The 19,190-nt window shown below is 52.9% G+C and overlaps 6 protein-coding genes across 6 annotated transcripts; 3 read left to right on the top strand and 3 right to left on the bottom strand.

Annotated features, from left to right (window-relative positions):
* Positions 1–3,786: 3,786 nt before the first annotated feature.
* On the top strand, positions 3,787–5,503 carry CORC01_00381 (uncharacterized protein; the record flags this gene model as incomplete). The annotated part of the gene is made up of 4 exons (XM_022612038.1): positions 3,787–3,861; positions 3,930–4,220; positions 4,272–4,316; positions 4,376–5,503. The coding sequence occupies 4 exons, from the start codon at positions 3,787–3,789 to the stop codon at positions 5,501–5,503; spliced, it is 1,539 nt and encodes a 512-aa protein (XP_022481663.1).
* A 543-nt stretch (positions 5,504–6,046) lies between these two features.
* On the top strand, positions 6,047–8,185 carry CORC01_00380 (pumilio-family RNA binding repeat domain-containing protein; the record flags this gene model as incomplete). Its single annotated transcript, XM_022612037.1, has 1 exon — positions 6,047–8,185. One exon carries the CDS (start codon positions 6,047–6,049, stop codon positions 8,183–8,185), a length of 2,139 nt encoding a protein of 712 aa, XP_022481662.1.
* Positions 8,186–9,483: 1,298 nt separating this feature from the next.
* On the top strand, positions 9,484–10,896 carry CORC01_00379 (glycosyl hydrolase family 28; the record flags this gene model as incomplete). The annotated part of the gene is made up of 3 exons (XM_022612036.1): positions 9,484–9,840; positions 9,903–10,613; positions 10,675–10,896. The coding sequence occupies 3 exons, from the start codon at positions 9,484–9,486 to the stop codon at positions 10,894–10,896; spliced, it is 1,290 nt and encodes a 429-aa protein (XP_022481661.1).
* Positions 10,897–11,035: 139 nt separating this feature from the next.
* Positions 11,036–12,862, bottom strand: CORC01_00378 (benzoate 4-monooxygenase cytochrome P450; the record flags this gene model as incomplete). The annotated part of the gene is made up of 5 exons (XM_022612035.1): positions 11,036–11,664; positions 11,715–12,074; positions 12,139–12,382; positions 12,440–12,612; positions 12,682–12,862. The coding sequence occupies 5 exons, from the start codon at positions 12,860–12,862 to the stop codon at positions 11,036–11,038; spliced, it is 1,587 nt and encodes a 528-aa protein (XP_022481660.1).
* A 2,655-nt stretch (positions 12,863–15,517) lies between these two features.
* Positions 15,518–15,969, bottom strand: CORC01_00377 (uncharacterized protein; the record flags this gene model as incomplete). The annotated part of the gene is made up of 2 exons (XM_022612034.1): positions 15,518–15,664; positions 15,766–15,969. The coding sequence occupies 2 exons, from the start codon at positions 15,967–15,969 to the stop codon at positions 15,518–15,520; spliced, it is 351 nt and encodes a 116-aa protein (XP_022481659.1).
* Positions 15,970–16,550: 581 nt separating this feature from the next.
* CORC01_00376 (2OG-Fe(II)oxygenase) lies at positions 16,551–17,939 on the bottom strand (the record flags this gene model as incomplete). The annotated part of the gene is made up of 3 exons (XM_022612033.1): positions 16,551–17,044; positions 17,101–17,176; positions 17,256–17,939. The coding sequence occupies 3 exons, from the start codon at positions 17,937–17,939 to the stop codon at positions 16,551–16,553; spliced, it is 1,254 nt and encodes a 417-aa protein (XP_022481658.1).
* Between the last annotated feature and the right edge of the window lie 1,251 nt (positions 17,940–19,190).

Here is a 19,190-nt window from a genome sequence, read left to right as displayed (position 1 = left end):
GAAAACTGAACGAGGGATGAGGCCGGCTCGCTGGTGAGCTGGGATGGGGAATTTGCAGCTCTGACCAGGTGAGGGAGGCAAATGATGGGTGGCCGATTGACTGTCTGTGCGCGTGCCGGGCGCGGTGTGGCGCCGAGGCGGGGTGCGGCTGCGGGGCTCCGTCCCGATGAGTGTCGGGTCGGAGGGTGGGTGGGGGGGAGAGGGGCGGAGGGCCGCGGGTGGGGGGGCCCGGCCGCGGGGGGGGGGCGGGCGGGGCGGGGGGGGGGTGGGGGGGGGGGGGGGGGGGGGGGGGGGGGGGGGGGGGGGGGGGGGGGGGGGGGGGGGGGGGGGGGGGGAGGGGAGCAAGCTCCAGGAGGGGAGTTCCCTGCCGCGGCGATGTTTGTCGTGCAGTTCCGATGACCTGCGTTGCGAGTTGCTCAAGCTACCTCTAAGCTTGACGGGTCACGGGTAGCGTTGGTTTGGGTGTCGGGGCGTCGGATGAGGATGGGATGTCGTCACTCGCGAGGGGGGGCAGGGGGGTTGTCAATGGGCTTGGATTTTGTGATTTGTGTTTGGTTTGGTGTCGGTTCTTGTGAGAAGAGCGTTTGGAGGGGGGGACCCTGATCACCCTGACCCAAGATGTGGTGATGGAACGAATGGAAAGGACCAAACGGACAACATGGTGTCCGCGGATTCTGGTACTCAGTCTCGGGACAGATGCAAGCAAATCTGACCTGTCTCCTGCCCCTTTTCTCCCTACCCCTTTCAGATGCGTCTCTGATTGTTTCGACAATACCAAAAAAAAAATTAAAAATTTCTCTCCCTTTTTCTCTTCACCCCTTCTTGGTAAACGAAAAGGGAATTATCGTCTGCTTCTGGAGATGCCCGTGCTGCGCAAAAGAAGAAAGAAGAAGAAAAAAACACCCAATATCTGCAGGGTGTCGCTGCTGCAAATGTCAAAGATGCTGGGTGCTTCCTCCGTCCGGGATCTCTGTCAGTGCAGAGACCGGGGGAGGCCGGGGGGGCCACGGGTGGGCTGAAATGAGATTGTGGACAAGTGACACTAATCCAGCGAATTATTACTTGTTTATTTATTGAATGTGGCATACGGTTGGGGATTTTTGAAAACAAGGTACTCGGATAGCGCTTGTTGGATGGATCTGAGAGCCGCCGTCTCCATTCGAATTTCTCTATTTATTTCTTAATCTCCTCTTCTCTCTCGCTGTGATGGAAATGAACGTGGGGACTTGTGCAATTTTCTTGTAAAGATTTCTCTCCCCTGCGCATCGGGCAGCCCGATGCGCAGCCTGAGATTGTCGATTCTTCTCCATCGTCCAGACCTCCTATTTTCGCCTTGCCCGTGGCTCAGCGGGGACCTTTGCTGTGTCGTGTTGCGCCGCATTGCCTACCTATACGTATAAGTGCAGCCTGTAGAGTGCAAAAGTGCAATAGTTGCAGCCACAGGTTTGTTGTCGGCTTACCTACCTCTCTCTCCTCCACGCACCTGTCGCCTGAAACACCCACCCACCTACCCAGCGGCTGGGCTTCCATCATTCGATCAGGGGAATTTGTGTTTGTCGGCGTCTCTGCTTCGAGAAACGATGCAAACGAACCCCAGGAACCAGGAACAGGAAGGAAGAAGAAGAAAAATTCCAGGAGCAGGAAGTTTGTAACGTCCATTGGGAATTTTCCTCGCCTTCTTCCCCTTTCGTCTACCTCCGCTGAAACTCGCAACCCGTCTTGGAATGCCGTTTGGCTACGGGTTTTTTCTTCTTCTCCCCCTCTCGGACTGTTCCAACTCGACTCTAGGTGTTGTGATGAGGTGTCTCACTGTAATCTAAGGTCAGTACAGTGACAAACCAGCCTTGGGCAGTCCTCCTCCAAAAACATGGAACCTCCTCCCAGTCCGCGGCGCTACGCAGGCAAAAGCAGTAGAACAAAGCGAATCCGGTCTGGCGGGCGGCCCTAGGTCCCGGTTCCATGGTCGGAAGACCAGGAACCCGCAAGCACTTTTCTCCCCCCGCCCCCTTTTGAGACGTTTCCTCGTCCGGGGTTTTGGGTTTGGGGCGTTCCTGAATCTCATACCACGTGTGTCTCTGGGATTGTGTCCTTTGTTGCTTTGTTGTCCACGCGATTGCTCAGTGTTTGCGGACATTGATCGGTGTTCGTTCTATGCATCCGCCCACCCCCCCCCCCCCCGCCTCTGCAGGACAACCGCGTCGAGGTGCGTCATTCACATGGCAAAGCCTTACGACTTTACGATCCCGCCAAAGTTATTTCGATTTCAACGTCGCAGGCAATCAATCAGGCGACGTGCATCCTATGTACTGCGGGAAGACGGGCTGCATGCACGTTCCTGGCGGCACCATCAGATGCAGGTCAGTCCAGCAGCTGGCTGCATATCATCCGCTCGGCATTTTAAAGTGAGCACGTAAGCCAAGTAAGTACCTACTTTGGCTAAAAAAACATCCTCCTACGAACTGCCCCGTCATCGCACAATCAGACGTCAGCATCAAATGACGATGCTGCCCCGTTTCAACATTTTGTCAGATGCCACATCACCCGCATTGATCATGCTCATGCCCCCCTCCCCGTCACCCCACGACCCTCTCCAGAGAGAGGGGAGCAGCTTCAATCCCGTGAAACTTTCCCCGTAGCATCCAAAAAAACAAATGTCGTCTGTTGATTCTGCGTTTTCATGCTCCAACCCCGGCTCTTTCGAGAAGGAGGAAAACCGCCCGGGTGTATCGCTGGAGGTGCTCATCAGTGATCACGATGTGAAGTCCATCCGCCCGCCGGATTTGTCAGCACCGATCGAGATGGCAGCCATCTTCATCTTGCAATCAATGACTTGACGGACATGTAAGCCATTGTAGGCGCCTTCCGTTGAAGGTGCCGACAGCTCGGCTGCTTGGTCGCTTACATTGACTCTTTTCTCGCAATGTTCTTTTGAGACCCCGCAATAAAAGCTGCGCTAGGAATAAAGTGGGTTGGAAAAGTCCCTCCGGAATGGATGGCGCTGCGAAAGACATTTGGATAGAACTACCGTGTGTCACCGGGATCCGGGGGAGGGCAGAAAATCGGCCGCGACTCGGTACCCGGTGAGACACTACTAAACCACAGGCTTGGCACGGCGTCCAGTGGGACAAATCCGGGTCGCGGGGGGAGGAGGGGGGGGGATCTGACTGTGCCGCTCCCCCCGTGAAGGGGGTCCTGCTTTCGACCAGCTGTCGGCCATCGGAGGTCCTCTCTATGGTGGCGTGGAGAAGACGAGCGAAACAGGCAAGCTCATTCTTTTGAACGTCTGCTGCGCCAAGCTCAGAAGGGGCAGCCAAGTCATTTGAGATACCTAACCTAGGGAACAGGAGTATTGGTCGGCACGGGGTCGGCTCGGGATCGGCTCTGGGGCACGATGGAGGAAGAGTTGCTGATTATGAAATCCAATGGGGCCCCGACCCGGCGGCGAGGGCGGCTAATGTACGTAGTTCCAGCCGGGGGCTCGCGCCACTTTGCTCCGATGTGCCGTCATCGGGGAGTTAACGCCGGCTTTTTGAAGAAAATCTCCAGCATTACGTCCTCATTTGGGTACGAGACTGCCGCTGAAGAGCCGTAGAGCGTCGACCGTGAAGTTACCCAGTCTTTTCGTGGTGAAGTCGCCAAGTGTTTTTGGTTCTTCTGCTCAATTTTGCCCGAAAATTCCGACGAAAACTTTCTTGTCAAAACTTTTCACCACTTGGAAAGAATTTTCCCACACTTTTTCCATACTCCGCGGTGAGAAAAGTCGTTCCAGTGTCTCAGCGCATCACCATGAACGGCACAAATGGTACAAACGGGCATTATGCAGTCCCGGAGACGCTCAAAAGAGCCGAGGAAGTTGAGGATGTAAGTATCACAGTGTCGTAAATAGGTGTACGCCCCGGACACCCGACTGACCTGCCCCCTGCTCATAGCTGCTCGATGCCGTCAAAAGCCTGATAGTCCCGTACATCAGAGCGGCTGATGAGGCTGCTAGCCAAAAAGCCAACGGCTACACATCTGTCAACATTGAAGGTATCCCGGCCAATGTGCTGGTCGACACACAGGAGCCTAAGGCGTTGGTTGAAAAGTTGAAGCTCTCGCTTCCCGAGGGCGATGGTCTCGGTAAGGAGGGACTGCTCGATGTCGTGCAAAAGATTTTGAGATACAGCGTCAACACTTGGGACCAGGGCTTCATGGATAAGCTGTATGCAAGCAACACTCCGGTATGTTCGGCATTTTGATGGGCGCCCCCCGGATAGCTCTGACTTTTGCAGGTTGGCGTCGTCTCCGATCTCGTTCTGTCTGTCCTGAACACCAATGTAAGTTCATCTGCCGTCCCCCCCGCGCCCCCTTTTCGGTGCCTTTGCTAAGTGATCAGCTCCACGTTTACCAAGTCTCGCCTGCATTAAGTATAATCGAAAAGATTACGGCTCGAAAGTTTGCAAACTTGTTTGGCTTCAATGGTCCTCGGGCCGGCGGAGTCACTTGTCAAGGTGGCAGCTCCTCCAACCTGACCTCTCTCGTCGTGGCTCGGAGCGCTCTCTACCCAGAGACCAAGGCATCCGGCAACGGTTCGCACGATTTCATCATCTTCACCAGCGCCCATGGCCACTACTCTGTCGAAAAGAGCGCACTGGCCTGCGGGCTGGGCGCGTCGAGCGTGTGGGCCGTGCCGATCGACTCTGCTGGGCGCATGATTCCCGAAGCTCTTCGGGAGCTGGTCGTCCGCGCCAAGGCGGAGGGCAAGACACCCTTGTACGTCAACTCGACCGCTGGAACGACGGTCATGGGCTCGTATGACCCCTTTGAGGAGATTTCAGGCATCTGCAAAGAGTTTGGTTTGTGGCTGCACATCGACGCCAGCTGGGGAGGTTCGGCCATCTTTTCAGAGAAGCAAAAGTCCAAGTTGAAGGGTTCCCATCTAGCGGATTCGTTGACGGTCAACCCGCACAAGATGATGAATGTGCCGGTGACTTGCTCCTTCCTCCTCACGCCTGACGAGAAGGTGTTCCACAAGGCCAATACCCTGCCGGCAGGGTACTTGTTCCACAACGTGGACGAGACCGAGGACGTGTGGGATCTGGCGGACCTTACGCTCCAGTGCGGTCGGAGAGGCGACAGTCTCAAGCTGGCTTTGGCATGGATCTACTATGGTGCCGGCGGGTTCGAGCGGCAGATTGACCATGCCTTCTCCCTTGCCGAGCATCTTGCAACGTTGGTGCAGAATAGCGAGAACTTTGTCTTGGTCTCGTCGAATCCGCCGCCTTGCTTGCAGGTCTGCTTCTATTACGCACCCAACGGCCAGCTTGCAAAGGAACCCGAGGCGAACACAAGACGTACTAGCGAAATGGTTGGGAAACTGATACAGCGTGGGTTCATGATCGACTACGCTCCGGGAGAAAAAGGTAGCTTCTTCCGAGTTGTTGTCAATTGCCAGACCCTGAAGGGAACGGTCAAAGGGCTGGTCAAGGCGCTGGAAGAAGTTGGCAAGGAGATTGAGGTATAAGACCAGGAACTGCTTGTAGAGAAATGGTGCATATGCATCGGAAAGATCATAGAACTATTTGTTAGATGATAGACTTAGCAAAACCAATGCAGCAACGAGTCCACCTGCTCGACACCTGTGCGCGCAACGTGCCGCTAGAGGCATCGATGACACTTCCTAGGATTGGAGCGGGTTTGAGTGGTTAAAGGAAAAAGGCATATCAGAGGAGCTCTGCTGAATGAGGAGAGCCAGCAAAGCCATTTCAGCTATGCGGGAGATGAAAAGATAGGTAAAGATACAACATGGGAGATGGAAGGGCGAGGTGCAGGTATCGTACCTTTGGTGCCTTGAGGTACCTAGTGAGCAGGGGTGACGGATCTAAGCGGGACAGGGATAGAAGTGGTGGGGTTATCGATAAGATAACTGATAAGACGGCGAGGACCAAAAGTTTTTTTCCCACCTCAGGTAGGGTACTCGGCTCTCCAGTGTTCAATGCGACAAACCCGCCAGATTCCCCAGCACAAAACATTACTTCCACCCTGCGACATATAACGCCCAAACAAAATGCCGAAGCCGAGAACGAAACGTCAAGCGATTCGCGACGAGCGAAAGAAGAAGAGGAGGGAGGCTCCTGAAGAGAACCACGAGGCGAACCAAGACGAACGATCATCGAAACGCAGGCGGGTCCAGGATGAGGAGCAGGATGGGGAACAGCCCGCCTTCGATGATGCGAACGAGCAGGAGCACTCTTTCCGTGGCAATGGCCCTGAGGTTGAATTCTTCGGAATGCTCGCCGATGAAGAGCAGGAATACTTCCGCCGCGCCGACGAGCTGCTCGAATTGAACCAGTTCCCCTCCTCCGAGGAGCGCGACGTCTTCTTGCAAAATGTATACAAGGAGGCACGGGGCAAGGAATTGAAATTGGCCAGCAGTCAATCGCTGTCACGACTTATGGAGCGTCTCATCATTCTTTCCAACACGAGGCAGAAGAAGCAGATCTTCAATGCCTTTGCCGGCCATTTCTTGTCCCTCGTCCAGCATCGATTTGCCAGTCATTGTTGCGAGAAACTATTCCTTGAAGCAGCACCCGTTGTGACACAAGAGCTGGGAGGAATCGTTCCGGAACCGACGGGGCCAGACGAGATGGACACCGAGGAGGAAAGCGAGCCGACACCGGAGAATAACATGGAGAACCTCTTCCTCCTAACCCTCGACGAGTTTGAACAACACATGGGATTCCTCCTAACGGACCGATTCGGATCACACACTCTACGCGTACTTTTGGTTGTTTTATCCGGAAGACCGCTAGACGATGCGGCTACCAAGTCGATGCTGAAGAGTAAAAAGAAGGAGTACATTTCGGTCCAGGGAGCAACAGCAACCTCTGACGAACTCAGCCGTCAGCTGAGGGCTGTTCCTGAATCTTTCACTCTGGCCACCAAGAAAATCATTCAGGACGCTGTTGCTGGTATGGACTTTACAGCTCTGCGTGTGCTCGCTAAGCACCCTACGGGCAACCCACTCCTCCAGCTTCTTCTCGAGCTCGACATCTCCCTCAACCACAAGAGCGACAAGGAATCCGCAGCATCGACCAAGGACACCCTGCTGTACAGGCTGTTGCCCGACGCACCTCAATCTCTCAGCGACGAGTCATCGCAAGCGGCAGACTTTGTCAACAGCATGGTGTACGACCAAATTGGATCTCGCCTTCTCGAAACACTTCTCACAAACTGCCCAGGCAAGATCTTCAAAGCGCTCTCTCGCAACTTCTTTGGCGAGCGCATTGCAACCTATGTTCGCAACGACATCGCCTCGTATCCCGCCCTTCGTGTCTTGAACCGTGCCAGCAAGGACGACCTCGTGGAGGCCGTCAAGAAGATCATCCCCGCTGTCCCGCTCTTGGTGACGAAGGCTCGGTACAATGTGCTCAAGACACTCTTTGAGCGTTGCGAGGCCCGTGGCGCGTACGAGGAGAAGAGCGCCCTCACCAGGGCGCTCACTGACGCGCTCGGCTCCAACCCCAAGGACGTGGTGCCGAAGCTGTGCCACTTGGTCGAGGAAGCGCCCGCTGAGGACGAGAAATTCCAGCAATCTGGCCCGCAAAACAAGACCGCCGTCGCCAACCACGGCTGTCAACTCGTATCGTCCATGCTGAAGACCCCCGGAAACCCCACCAAGGTCGCCCAGAAGTCTCTCATTGCTACGTCCCCGGATCTTCTCGTCAAACTCGCGACTACGTCAATGGCGTCGATGAGCGTCCTGACGACAGCCCTCGCGAGCCCCGCAGCCCCTCAAAACGAGTTCTTCCACAAGGCCCTCGTCGGCGCGCTCGCTCCGCACGCGGCAGAGCTCGCCCAGTCGCAGTTTGGTCACAACGTCATTCTCGCCATCATCGACGTCCCCTCTCGCGGCAAGGAGCGGTCTATCCCGTTCCATGTCAAGCAGACCATCATCGGCTCGCTGGCGGAGCACGAGAGGGCACTGCGTGATTCATGGATGGGCCGCAGCGTCTGGCGCACATGGAAGGGCGACATGTGGAAGACGAGACGGTCTGATTGGGTCAAGTGGGCCAAGGAGGTGGACGGGCCGGCCGAGGAGACGAAGCTTAAGCCGTGGGAGAGGAGAAAGTTGGATCAGCAAAAGGGGCTCCAGCCGAGAGAACCGGCTGCGGCGAGAGAAAAGGTTCAGGCAGAGGAGGAGTAAACGTGGCATGTGTATGATACCCGGCACCAAATCATTCAACGAATGTAACCAACTATTGAACTTGCGAAAAGGGCTTCCTGGACACTTTCAAAGCGATGTGCAGGGCATTACTTGTGCCTCCCAGCGAAAATGAGGTGATATTGAAAAGAAGTGAAGACTTTATATTAAACCTAATCAATCGAGGCCGGATATGAAATGATGGTCAGGGTTGTTTCGACCCAGACGCGGGAAAGAGTGGGGCGCCGAGGCCGCCGAGCCGGGCCCGGCCTTGTGTCTGTCGATCCAGATGGGATTCCGGCTTGGCTTCGCAGATGCCTACAACGACAATGCTATCGGATCAAACTGGGATACAAACTTTGCCCCTCGAACTACCCGTCTTCTGCGGTATTTGACCGAAAACTTAGCGCAAGAGAACTAGGAACTTCGCAATCAGCACTCATAGCGCTTCTCGGTCTGGATTGCCGAGTCTCAATTTCCGAATGCCCGTATCTGAAACAAACAGGGCCTAGAAATAAGCCCGGCCTACCCCGCTGACAGATGCAACTTGGACATGACTTGTTGCCCGACGAAAAGTCAAGCAATATCAGTATTTGACCAGCGACAAGCCACCAATCAATCAATCTCTCATCCGCTTTCAACGCTCTTGCTTCAGCCTATACCAAGTCCTCAAAACTCGTGGTCTTTCTGAGAAGAACCGTAATGTTGTGTGCCGTATATCCGTCCCTGATCCCAGTCAAGCGCAGGTTCATGCGCGGGGATAACTCTAAGCTCCAACGTCTGCGGAAGATCTCTTTTTTTTCTCCCGCCTTGCAAGGGCTTAATGCTAACTCCAGGAAACGGGGAGCAATTTTCCATCCAATCACCCTCGGTGGTGGAGCGTCTGAACTCACATTCGTTTGCATACACCCCTTTCGGATTTCCTCCCTCCACCATTGAGGCTCTTCGCGGCCGTCAGCAACCGTTAAGATTAGGCCTCTCCTTCATATCTGATACCAGTCTCATCTCCGAAAGCCACCAATGATCCCGGGCAACTCAAAATTACCCTGAACTTGAGGGTTGGTTCGAGAGCCTCTGACCCGCCGGACTAATGTCACCCTTCCCTCCTTTGTGGACCCCCGAGGACATAATGGAGGCCACGACTCGGGGCGAAGCTTTTAGATGTAGATATGACCCGGCTTGGCTGCCATGATGCTACGCCGTTACCAGATCTACCCCTTCTCAACGTCGACCTCTGCCTCTACATCGCCCCCGTCTGACCTCCCCATCCGGTCTCCCCATCTGGTCTACCCGTCGCCACCATGCTGTACCGCAACCTGCTGCCACTGGCACTCTCTCTCGTGGCCCCCGCGCTCGCTCAGACGACGAAATGCGTCATTTCGCCCTCCACTGACGGGAAATCGGACGCGGCCGCGATCGCTGACGCCTTCACCCAGTGCGCTAGCAATGCTGAAATTGTTTTCCGTGAAGGCGTCGAGTACAAGGTGTACGAGCCGGTTGTCGCCTCCAAGCTGTCCAACGTCGTCATCACCGTCAATGGCAACCTTAGTTTGCCCGAGGACATACCCACCGTACAGGCGCTCGTCTCCGCCAAGGGTGGCACGCTCACCTGGTTCCAAATCGGCGGAACCAACGTTCAATGGATTGCCTCAACAGATGTATGTTTCTGACTCTGCCTGCTCTGATTGTCGCATTGATACTCACAATGGACACCCTCTAGCCCCATGCCGGATGGATCAAGTCCCACGGACAGGCCTGGTGGGATGCCAACAAGCCCGGCGAGGCGGGCACGCCCAACCGCCCCCATCTCATGCAGTTCAGCGTCACCAACGGCGTGATGAAGAACATGAAGTCTCTCAAGCCCATCGGCTGGAACTTTTCCATCAAGGGCAAGAACATCACCATTTCGGACACCGTCATCGACGCCCGCTCCAACAGCAGCAGCTTCCCCTTCAACACGGACGGCTTCGACGTCGGTGCCTCGGGCGTGACCATCACCAACAGCAACATCTTCAACGGTGACGACGCCATCGCCATCAACGACGGCGCCAACAACGTCCTCTTCAAGAACGCTACCATCGGCTTCGAGACCCATGGCATGAGCGTCGGCTCGCTGGGCTCAAAGGTCTCGTCCGTGGCCAGCGTACAGAACATCCGCTTCGAGGACGTCACGGTCCAGGGCGGCTTGTATGCCGCGCGCTTCAAGAGCTGGATCGGGGGACAGGGTTTGGCCAAGAACATCACCTGGAGCAACATCCGCCTCGACAACGTCACCTTCCCCATCTTCGTCACCCAGACCTACTACAACCAGGCCAGTGCCGGCGGCGACAGGCCCAATGACTCGTCCGTCATGATGGAGGACTTCACCTGGGAGGACTTCTCCGGTAGCATCAACACCAACAACCCCGGCGATGGATCATGCACCACGACCGTAAGTCTTGCGCATCATGGAAACTCCGCAACGGGTGACAAGTATACTGACATGGACGTAGCCTTGCTGGTACGACGTTGGACTCCCAAATCTCACCCACACGGAGGCTGTCATCATCGAGTGCAACACCCAGACGTCTTGCAAGAACTTCCAGACGACAGGCATCAAGATTCACCCCCAGGGCAGTGGCGTGTCCAAGCTCATCTGCATGAACGCGACGCCGACACTGAACCCCAGTCTCGGATTCGCGTGCGCGAACGGCACATTCGCTCCTACGCAATGATTGGATTGGTGCACGTCATATACCATAGTACTAGTCACCAAGAAATTGAGCATCTTCCCGCACCCTTGTTATGAAAATAAGATGATTGAAATCTACACCCGACTTCATGAAGCGCCCAAGACACAGTGAGATGATTGACTCATGCCTTTGGAGCTCTGCGCTTCAAGTTGCAGATGACACCCTTTGTCCGGTAAAACCATCGCGAGCTCGTCCACCATTTCTCATTAGGATCCACCAACTCAATCTCGAATCTGGAAATCAGAGAGGGAACAACTTTGTAAATCTCCATCAGACTCAAGTTCCGCCCGAGACAGATCCGTGAGCCACCACCAAAGCCGATATCCGCCGCATTCCACTGCCGCATTCGAAGCTTATAGGCCTCGTCGTCTTCGCCTTGCTGCTGAAGCCAACGCTCAGGCCTAAAATCGTCGGCATCATCGCCATAGACGGTCTTGTTGCGTCCAATGATGTACGGGTTCATGCCGATGAGCGTGCCTCCCTTCACGAATGAGCCGTCCGGAAGAGTGACACCGGACTCGGGCACGATTCGCTCCATCGTCATCGCGACGGATGGGTGGTAGCGTAGGGTCTCTCGGCAAACGGCTTCGAGATAGGGAAGCCCACGGGCGATTGCATAGGGTACAGGCTTGTCCGCGGGGATGTTGGAGACGACTTCGGCTTCCAGTCGTTTCCAAATACGGGGGTTCTTGAGACAATAGTAGAAAAGCGCACGCATAGTGATGGCTGTGGTATCAGCTCCTGCAATCACTGCTCGCCGTGTAAGTTTCTGCAATGCTCTGATTGAGAGAACAACTCACGATTCAGAAGTAGGTAGCCAACAATGGTCCCTTCATTCACAATATCGGGATGTGTCCCCTTGGAGTTGATGAAGTACTGCAGGAAGTCGGGTTTCTGATGGTTGAAGGTCTCGTCTTCCCCCTTGAGTCTTGCAGTCAGGTTCTCGATCGCAATCCTGGTGACGTTGGACAGGTTTGGAGGCCCAAGAGGATAGACTGGGTTCTTGTCCAGCCAGTGGTCCAGCCACGGCATCTGACCACAGAGGCCGAGATAGTCAATCGCTTGGTCGCCGATCGCAAGCGTGCCGTCGAAATCACACCCTTCATCCATGTAGCCAAACTTCCTACTGAACGTGACGAAGCCAAGAAAGTCCCATGCAACTGCGGGAGAAAGACCGGGTTAGCCATGTAAACGAGGATTATGAGCACGTAAGCTTTGACTTACAGTAAGCAAGCCAGTCGCCAAACTCGCAGACTTTCACAGTATCGACGAACCGACGTTCGAGATGATCGCAAAATTCGTCTATAGTCTTGTCCATATGGGGCTCCATGGCAAGTACGCTAGGAACCGAGAAGTGCCGCACCACAGGCCTCTTGAGTTTTGCGTGCTCTTTGTTGTCGGTCTCGCTGAACATGTGGTAGGTGATCTTGCCGTCAATAATGGTGCTGCTGTTCTTATAGAGGTCGGACTGTATAAATCATTGTGTTAGCAGACAGTTGGGTTTGGACTGTTAAGAATGCACTACCTTTTTCCATCTGCCATCAGTACCGTAGATGACTTTGACCAACTCGGGGTAATCAATATCCAGAAGATTGGGCCCGAGGCGAACAACTGGGCCATGCTTCTCATGGAGCTTCTTCATCCGAGGCGCATAGTCCGCTGTAATCACCTGCCAAAGCCTCCAAACATTGGTCCATCCTAATATCATTGAGAATCAGTCCCTTTTTCTATCAAATCATGCCACAAGACAGGAAGGTCATGGCGTACCTGCGAGTAGTGGCCCAGGAAAATTCTTGAGCGGAGATGTTTGCCAAGAAGCAAAGAACCAGAGAAAGCAGCTGATAGCAGGCGTCAGTAAAACAAGACTGGCCATATGTGATTGGGCACTAGTCAAAATAGTTTCCCAGGAGGACGAAGTCCCATTGTGAGGGAATGGCATCGAACCCATGACGCCGATTTCAGCAAAGCGACTTTATTGGTTGGTGCAGGATCACCGAGGAGACGTTAGAGGACGTTTGAAAGCAAACAATCTTTCGGAAGTCGGAAACATCAACCTAAATACCATCAAGAATCTGGATTTAAAAGGCGGTCGCTGGTAGTGGTTGCAACAATGGAAATCGATTGTGACACCCTGGTATCGAGGTAAACCCGTTGGTCGTAACCGCAACGCTCCACGTCCACATGAACCCACTCGATTCGACTCGCGTATCCGTTACACAACGGATATGCATGTGATCTGCCACTTGGCGAAGCGGGGTCGTGACTACAGGGTCTGATAGTTGTGATCAAATGCATTCAACTTCCTACCTTCAGACAGAGACTCGGCCAAAGAAACCCCATTCCACCGAGCTCAGGTAGCGATTGTTGTCTGGACTTGGAAAGCGCTGTCCTTTGTCATACTGCTCATCTTCCTGTAGACATAGATTGAACGACTACTTAGTCAGTAGTTGGCTCGTTTTGTGTCTGATGTTTCCTGCAGAACATCTATGACATACTCCGCCTAGGCTTTGCAAGGTCAACGTTACAATGCATGTCGTCCATGTCGTGTTCTTATGCAGGTTTCTTATGCAAGAATTATCACAAACTAGCCAATGGTAATGACTAGTCTGCAAGCAAGTAGTAGGGTTCGCTCATCGGGCGGCTAGCAGATAGTCCCAAGTCGATCCATGCCCATTCTGATGATAGTGGAAGAGCTTTTCATTCGGTACCTTGTCAGTCTGCTCCTCCTCAATTCAGGCTCTGACGGAGCCTGACTTGAATACGTCGCATATTCGGACAGTGAGATCAGGTTGCTCATTGAAAGGCGATGACAGTCCGTTCCTATTTGAGTCTACCTAACGTCTCTCGACTTGATGATTTCTAGCATGGCCGTAACGTGACTAAATAGCCTCAGAAGAAGCTGAGTTTCAAAATTGGATTGGATGAGGACATGGGAAACACAATGTACACTGTGATGATGGCAAGGGATTAGTTGAGGTATATTTCTTCTTCAACCTGTCTCAATTCACCCAACTTCCTACTAAGATGGAAGAAAAGAAAGTGGCTCCCAAGATTATTCTAATTGATGGACGATCATTAGTGGGTTATGCACACTGGGAAGCAAATTTGTAGACAGTGTTATTGCACAACATCTTCCTGCTCCACAGCCTGCGTGATCAGGGAGCGGAATAAAATCCAGAACACCTCAATTGTGAGAATGCAGCTGTTTGCGAAGAACTCCGAGGCCGCAGCAATGTGCTCAAACAATAATGGTCGAGAAGATAGCAGTTGACGTCAAAGAGACACAGAAAGAGCGTATAGGGTTGCTGGCCGAGCCTGGTATCCGATTAATGAGAAGCTGAGAAGAGTCGATTTGGAGATCTCTGGATAAAGCCGCAATACTTCATGTACTCGAGAACAGGGAGCAGTGATTCCCGTCTTGCTAGAAGAGACAACATGCAAATTAATGACGTCGGGTTTGCGTGTCCAGTCAATAAAAGACGAGTGGTATTGAATCCAAGCCTAATTCTACGGATCGATGGTTTTAATCCTCAGACTCCGAGTCCAGGGATCCAACAGAAACAGAAGACGAGGGAAGTCCTGTAGGGGATTCCGGGCCAAGGATTTATGTCTCCGTTAGTGCCCGCCTGGATCTTGGCTGTCCATGTCTTTTGTACAAGAGTTTCTCGTAGTTACCTAACTTAACTGCTTCATGAATTCTTCTGTGTGGTTCCTCTTTCATGGCATTGCCATCTTGACCTTCAATGTGTCATCATGGGGGCATAGAATCACGATTTCGTCTTTGCCAGCCGCGTCTGATTAGACATTAGTTCCATCAATATACATCAGAAAATGACTCTGGATTCCAGTTTTCAGATGATCTTGACTTATCTATTCATGAACCTCTTCGCTTCTCGTATTACAGCACTCGATTACATTGATACATGTATTCTACTCGACGGTCGAAAACCTAAAGACAGCATCTCAACGTTGATTTGAGGACAAACATGAGGCTGCAGTGACGTGCTGACCTGTTTGACAAGGTAAAACACTAGTCCACGGCCTATGAAGACGACGGGCAAGACTTGAGGCAATTCAAGCTTTTTCTGCAATATCAGGTAAGTTTGGTACCCAAGCACAGTAAATAATGCCACATAAAATGCCAGAAGAACATTACCTCGTAGTCTGCGCATGAGCATAATAGTTTCTCCAACACTTTAGCAGCGATGGATCGCAACCTCTCATTGTGGATGAAGCCGTCTTCGACGAGATTGTGGCTATCGATGAGGGCATCGAGGAACCGCTGCGATAAAAGATGATCGGATTATCACCTTCTCCCATGGCCATGAAGCCCTGTATTACAATGAGGCTGTTCAGTACAGTTCATCCAGTCAGAACATTTCAGCAGATTCCCGAGAGATAACCCCTCTTCCTCCTGTTTAACTTGAATCAACATTCGTGCAACTAGGTAGGACCACTTTCCACACAGACTTCACCAGGTAATTTTCCCTATATAGACCACATAAATCAAATTGAATGCTGGAGCAACAACGTGCTGTTACGTCCCCACTATGTATCCCATTTTCGCAGCCAGTCATATAATTCCCCCCCTTTCGATCGACTATCACTTATCTGCCAAGGCTTCCTCAAGCCGCTCCCTGACCTTCGCCATATATAGTTCCCCGTTTTCAATATTACTCACGGCCACAGTTTTGTCTCTGGACTTCAGTCCCTGCGTGATTGTCAGGTCGGATTTCGGAAGGCCCAAAACCTACAGCCGAGTTAGCAGTTTGTGACAACGGGAAATTACGCGCTTCGGCGTGCTACTGCTGCTCGAAATAAAAATTTTATAACATAAGGTGGTACACATACTCCGCTGAGCAATTTCACGACAGCTTTGTTAGCTTCGCCTTCCTTCGCCTGCGCCGAGACGCACAACTCTACGGTCGCGTCTGTGACGGCCGTGACCCCCTCACGAACTCGGGAAGCGCCAGGTTTCACGTGGCATTGTAGATATAAAGTACCCAAGGGGGACTTCTTAGTGCCTGCTACGAATCGAATCGCTGATGATGCCATGCTGGGTCGTTCGATTGCAGCGTGAGAGAGAACGAGAGACGTGAACATTGAGTGTGGTGGGGTGGGTAAAGTTGTGGAGAGCCAGGTTCGGGTGAAGAAGCCTGATTGGGTCCCAGACGATGTGCCACAGGATGCTGTCATATGTGACATCCAACTCAAATATCTCTCCTCCATATTTTTGTCTTCATGTTGGAGCAGAATTTTCATCAGGGCAGCAAAAGGCTAATCCCAGCCAAGTGGGTTTCGTGGGGCCTTCGCGGGATTTGACAAACAAGCTGGGACAGCGCTGGAAAATGGTTGTTGATTGGTTTTGGAGCTGTCTTTAGCTAGTTTTAGAACTCAGATCAAAGGATACAACGGGAAGCACTCAAAGTAGGGCAGATTTCATAGACCATCAACGAAACTTCTGTGGGTTTTTTTAATGTACCTTAAGGTAGTCTAATGAAATCTCGTTTCAAAGCAGTGTTAATCAAACCGATATTCCCGTCGCTTCCATCTAATTGCGCTATGCTGACTCATGCCCGCTAGATTCAAACAAATTCTGTATCGCTTGCTCGCTTGCTAAAACCTCAACTTTTGGCTTACAAGAAAGCCGGTTGCGTCTGCTGTCCAGCGTTCGGAAAAACTCTACCTAACGTGGTCGCTTGAGAGAGATGGGTCCGAAGTTCCTCCTTCTCGAGAAGGGCAAGGCGGTTCTCCGCATGCATTCTCTTGGTGGTGATTCTCTCAGGGTAGTTCCGCAGGAACATGTTGGTGAAGTGGGTGCCGTAATGAATGCCCTCTTCAGGGGACTGGCCAACGTCGTAACCTGGCAGAGGCTTGGCAACCGCCTGGAAGCTGGGCTCGTGGAAATAGGCGAAAGCAAAACGATCGCGGGTGTTGAGGCCGACCTTGTGAGGAGTGGAGGGCAGATAGGAGTTGGTGATGTACTGCATGATATCGCCAGGGAAGACTGTGAAGACATTGGGAACAGGCGGCACGTAGTGCCAGCGGTCGTCCTCCTCCGCCATTCCTGCTGAGCTCTTCTCCCAGTTTGCGTAGTGCTCACCATCGTAAGGGGGGCGGATGAAGAGACCTGTATACTTGAGTCAGATGCTGCAAGAAGCCAGCTCGTGGATGTCCTCGACTTACCACCAACATCATCTTGAGCAGCAATGACCAACAGACCATAGTCCGTGTGAGACCCAATGCCACGTCCCGCCTTACCCTTGCCATTAGTGTCATGGGTAGGGGGAAATCTAGCGGAGTCATTGTCAGTATAGGATCTGGGGCAACTAAACTGCTACTGTGATTATGACTTGCCTGAGAATACGCATGTGATGCCAGCCGTCCCGAGTCAGGTTCGTGAGGGAGCCGGCGGGAACATTCAGGCCCAGCTCAGCAAGCTGAAGAAGCTTCTCTCCACTGTCTCCAAGGTAGTCCATATAAGTAGTCATGGGCTGTTTCATTTCGTAGTCGGGCCAAGGGGCCGGGCCGTGGCAGGGCCATTTCGCGCGCACGCGGGGCTCAGCGAGGTCTAGATCTTTGGTTACGGTGAAGATCTCAGAGTAATCGGCGATGCCATCTGTGATTTCCTCTCCAGAAGCAATGTATCCCGAAAAACTCTGAGAGTCAACACACGCTGCCTTCTCGTCATGGGGCTTGGCAAAGAATGCCTTGCTGGAGGTCGTGGCTTCGTTGAAGATGTGCTGCTGCTTGTCGTTCATGGAGACTTGGAGGATGCCATCGCGACGCCAGGCATCAACCAGAGCCTTTCCCATGGCGCAATCACCAGGGCTACCAGTGACCCGCTCAGGCAGTGTGAAAGTCTCGAGCTGAGCTACGGTGGCCTTGTGCCCTGGCGGCATTGTGGCGGCCATTCGGGCAACGTTGTGGTCTGTGACGGTTGCCAAGCGACGACTGTGGCCAAGGGCTGGCTTCCGCGCTCCGCGGCGAGCAAGTGTGCTCAAAGACTTTGTAATGGGTGGCATACTTGTAAGCTCGAGTTGTTCTCACCGAATTTTGTTGAAAGACAAGAGACTGAAGGAGGAATGCCGAGAAGCTTGGAATCTTTCAATCACTGCGGCTCACCCCTCCTCTCTTTATACTCAGTGACCAAGTGCCTCTGCCTCATCGCAGCTTTTGTCATGAAGCATTGGGTGGTAATTCATATGCCGTGGGCACGTTTCCGTTGTCTTAAAAAGTGCGGAACCGGGACACAAGTTTAAGCTTCCTGCGGAATTGACGAGGTCTCGTTCATATCATATGCTCGAACTTAATTTGACCACATTTTCCGACAAAGTGGCGGCGCTCCAGAGGTTAGGAAGTATCAAAACATGCCTGTTCGGCATGGAATATCCGTTTTAGTTTGTGCTTCCCGCGGACACCACGGAAGCCATCGACAAGGCTTGGCTCTTTCATGGGCCAGGGCACAAGGTCTCCGGCGGTCTAGAAGTGGAGCCGGCGTTAAGCACTCAAAAAGGCCCATTGTGGTCGAGTCAAGACGATCAGATTGCGCGATGTCCCCTGTAATCTCACATTAGAGACTCTCCACGATGGCCTGTATCCGTATTTTTGAGAAATGCCCAGCAACCCACCGGCAGCTAGTTTCAACAACTGGGATAATGTTTCCGTTAAAGCAGTCCTCGAAAAACGGCAGGCAACCTACAACTACAGTGCCTCCTGAGTAGGTAATCAGAGAGGCAATTGCCAAATCTGAAGTTCACCACGATGATTGGATAAAGACTGGTTTGTGCACTCCTGTAACACTCTGATTATTGGATTCGCCGTTCTTGCCGCTCTTGCGACTAGTCATCCAGAGATCTGGATTGTTCTACACCAGCCGCCAAGGAAAATTTCCCCGGTGTCCCGCGGGGGTTAAACTCTTTTTCTGCCCACGGTTGAAGGAGGTTTGTCCCAGTTGACACGAAACCTTAAGTGATACCTTCGGCCGGATCGGTTGCTGTCGGATCCAGAAAGTTTTGCAAGCGCTACCAGGCGAGTGGTTTGACAGCGTCGAGTCTAGGCAGCGGCTCGAACGTTTTTTGATTAAAATGGGCGAGGCATACGGAGTAGATGAAGTTCAATTCGACGGTTGCCGTCATCTCCGGGCACTTGCCCCGGACACGGACTTGAGACACCCCGCGCGGGCGGTCCAAAGAGAGAGCCGGCCACAGACAATGATTCGTGGAATTGGCGACTTCATCCCTTGTAAATTAAGCCTTGCCTTTTCTGGAATTCTT

This window comes from Colletotrichum orchidophilum, assembly GCF_001831195.1.
Source record: "Colletotrichum orchidophilum strain IMI 309357 chromosome Unknown Scaffold_2.1, whole genome shotgun sequence".
NCBI lineage: Eukaryota > Fungi > Ascomycota > Sordariomycetes > Glomerellales > Glomerellaceae > Colletotrichum > Colletotrichum orchidophilum.
Note: the sequence above shows the minus strand (reverse complement) of the source record. Positions and strands in the feature narration are given on the sequence as shown.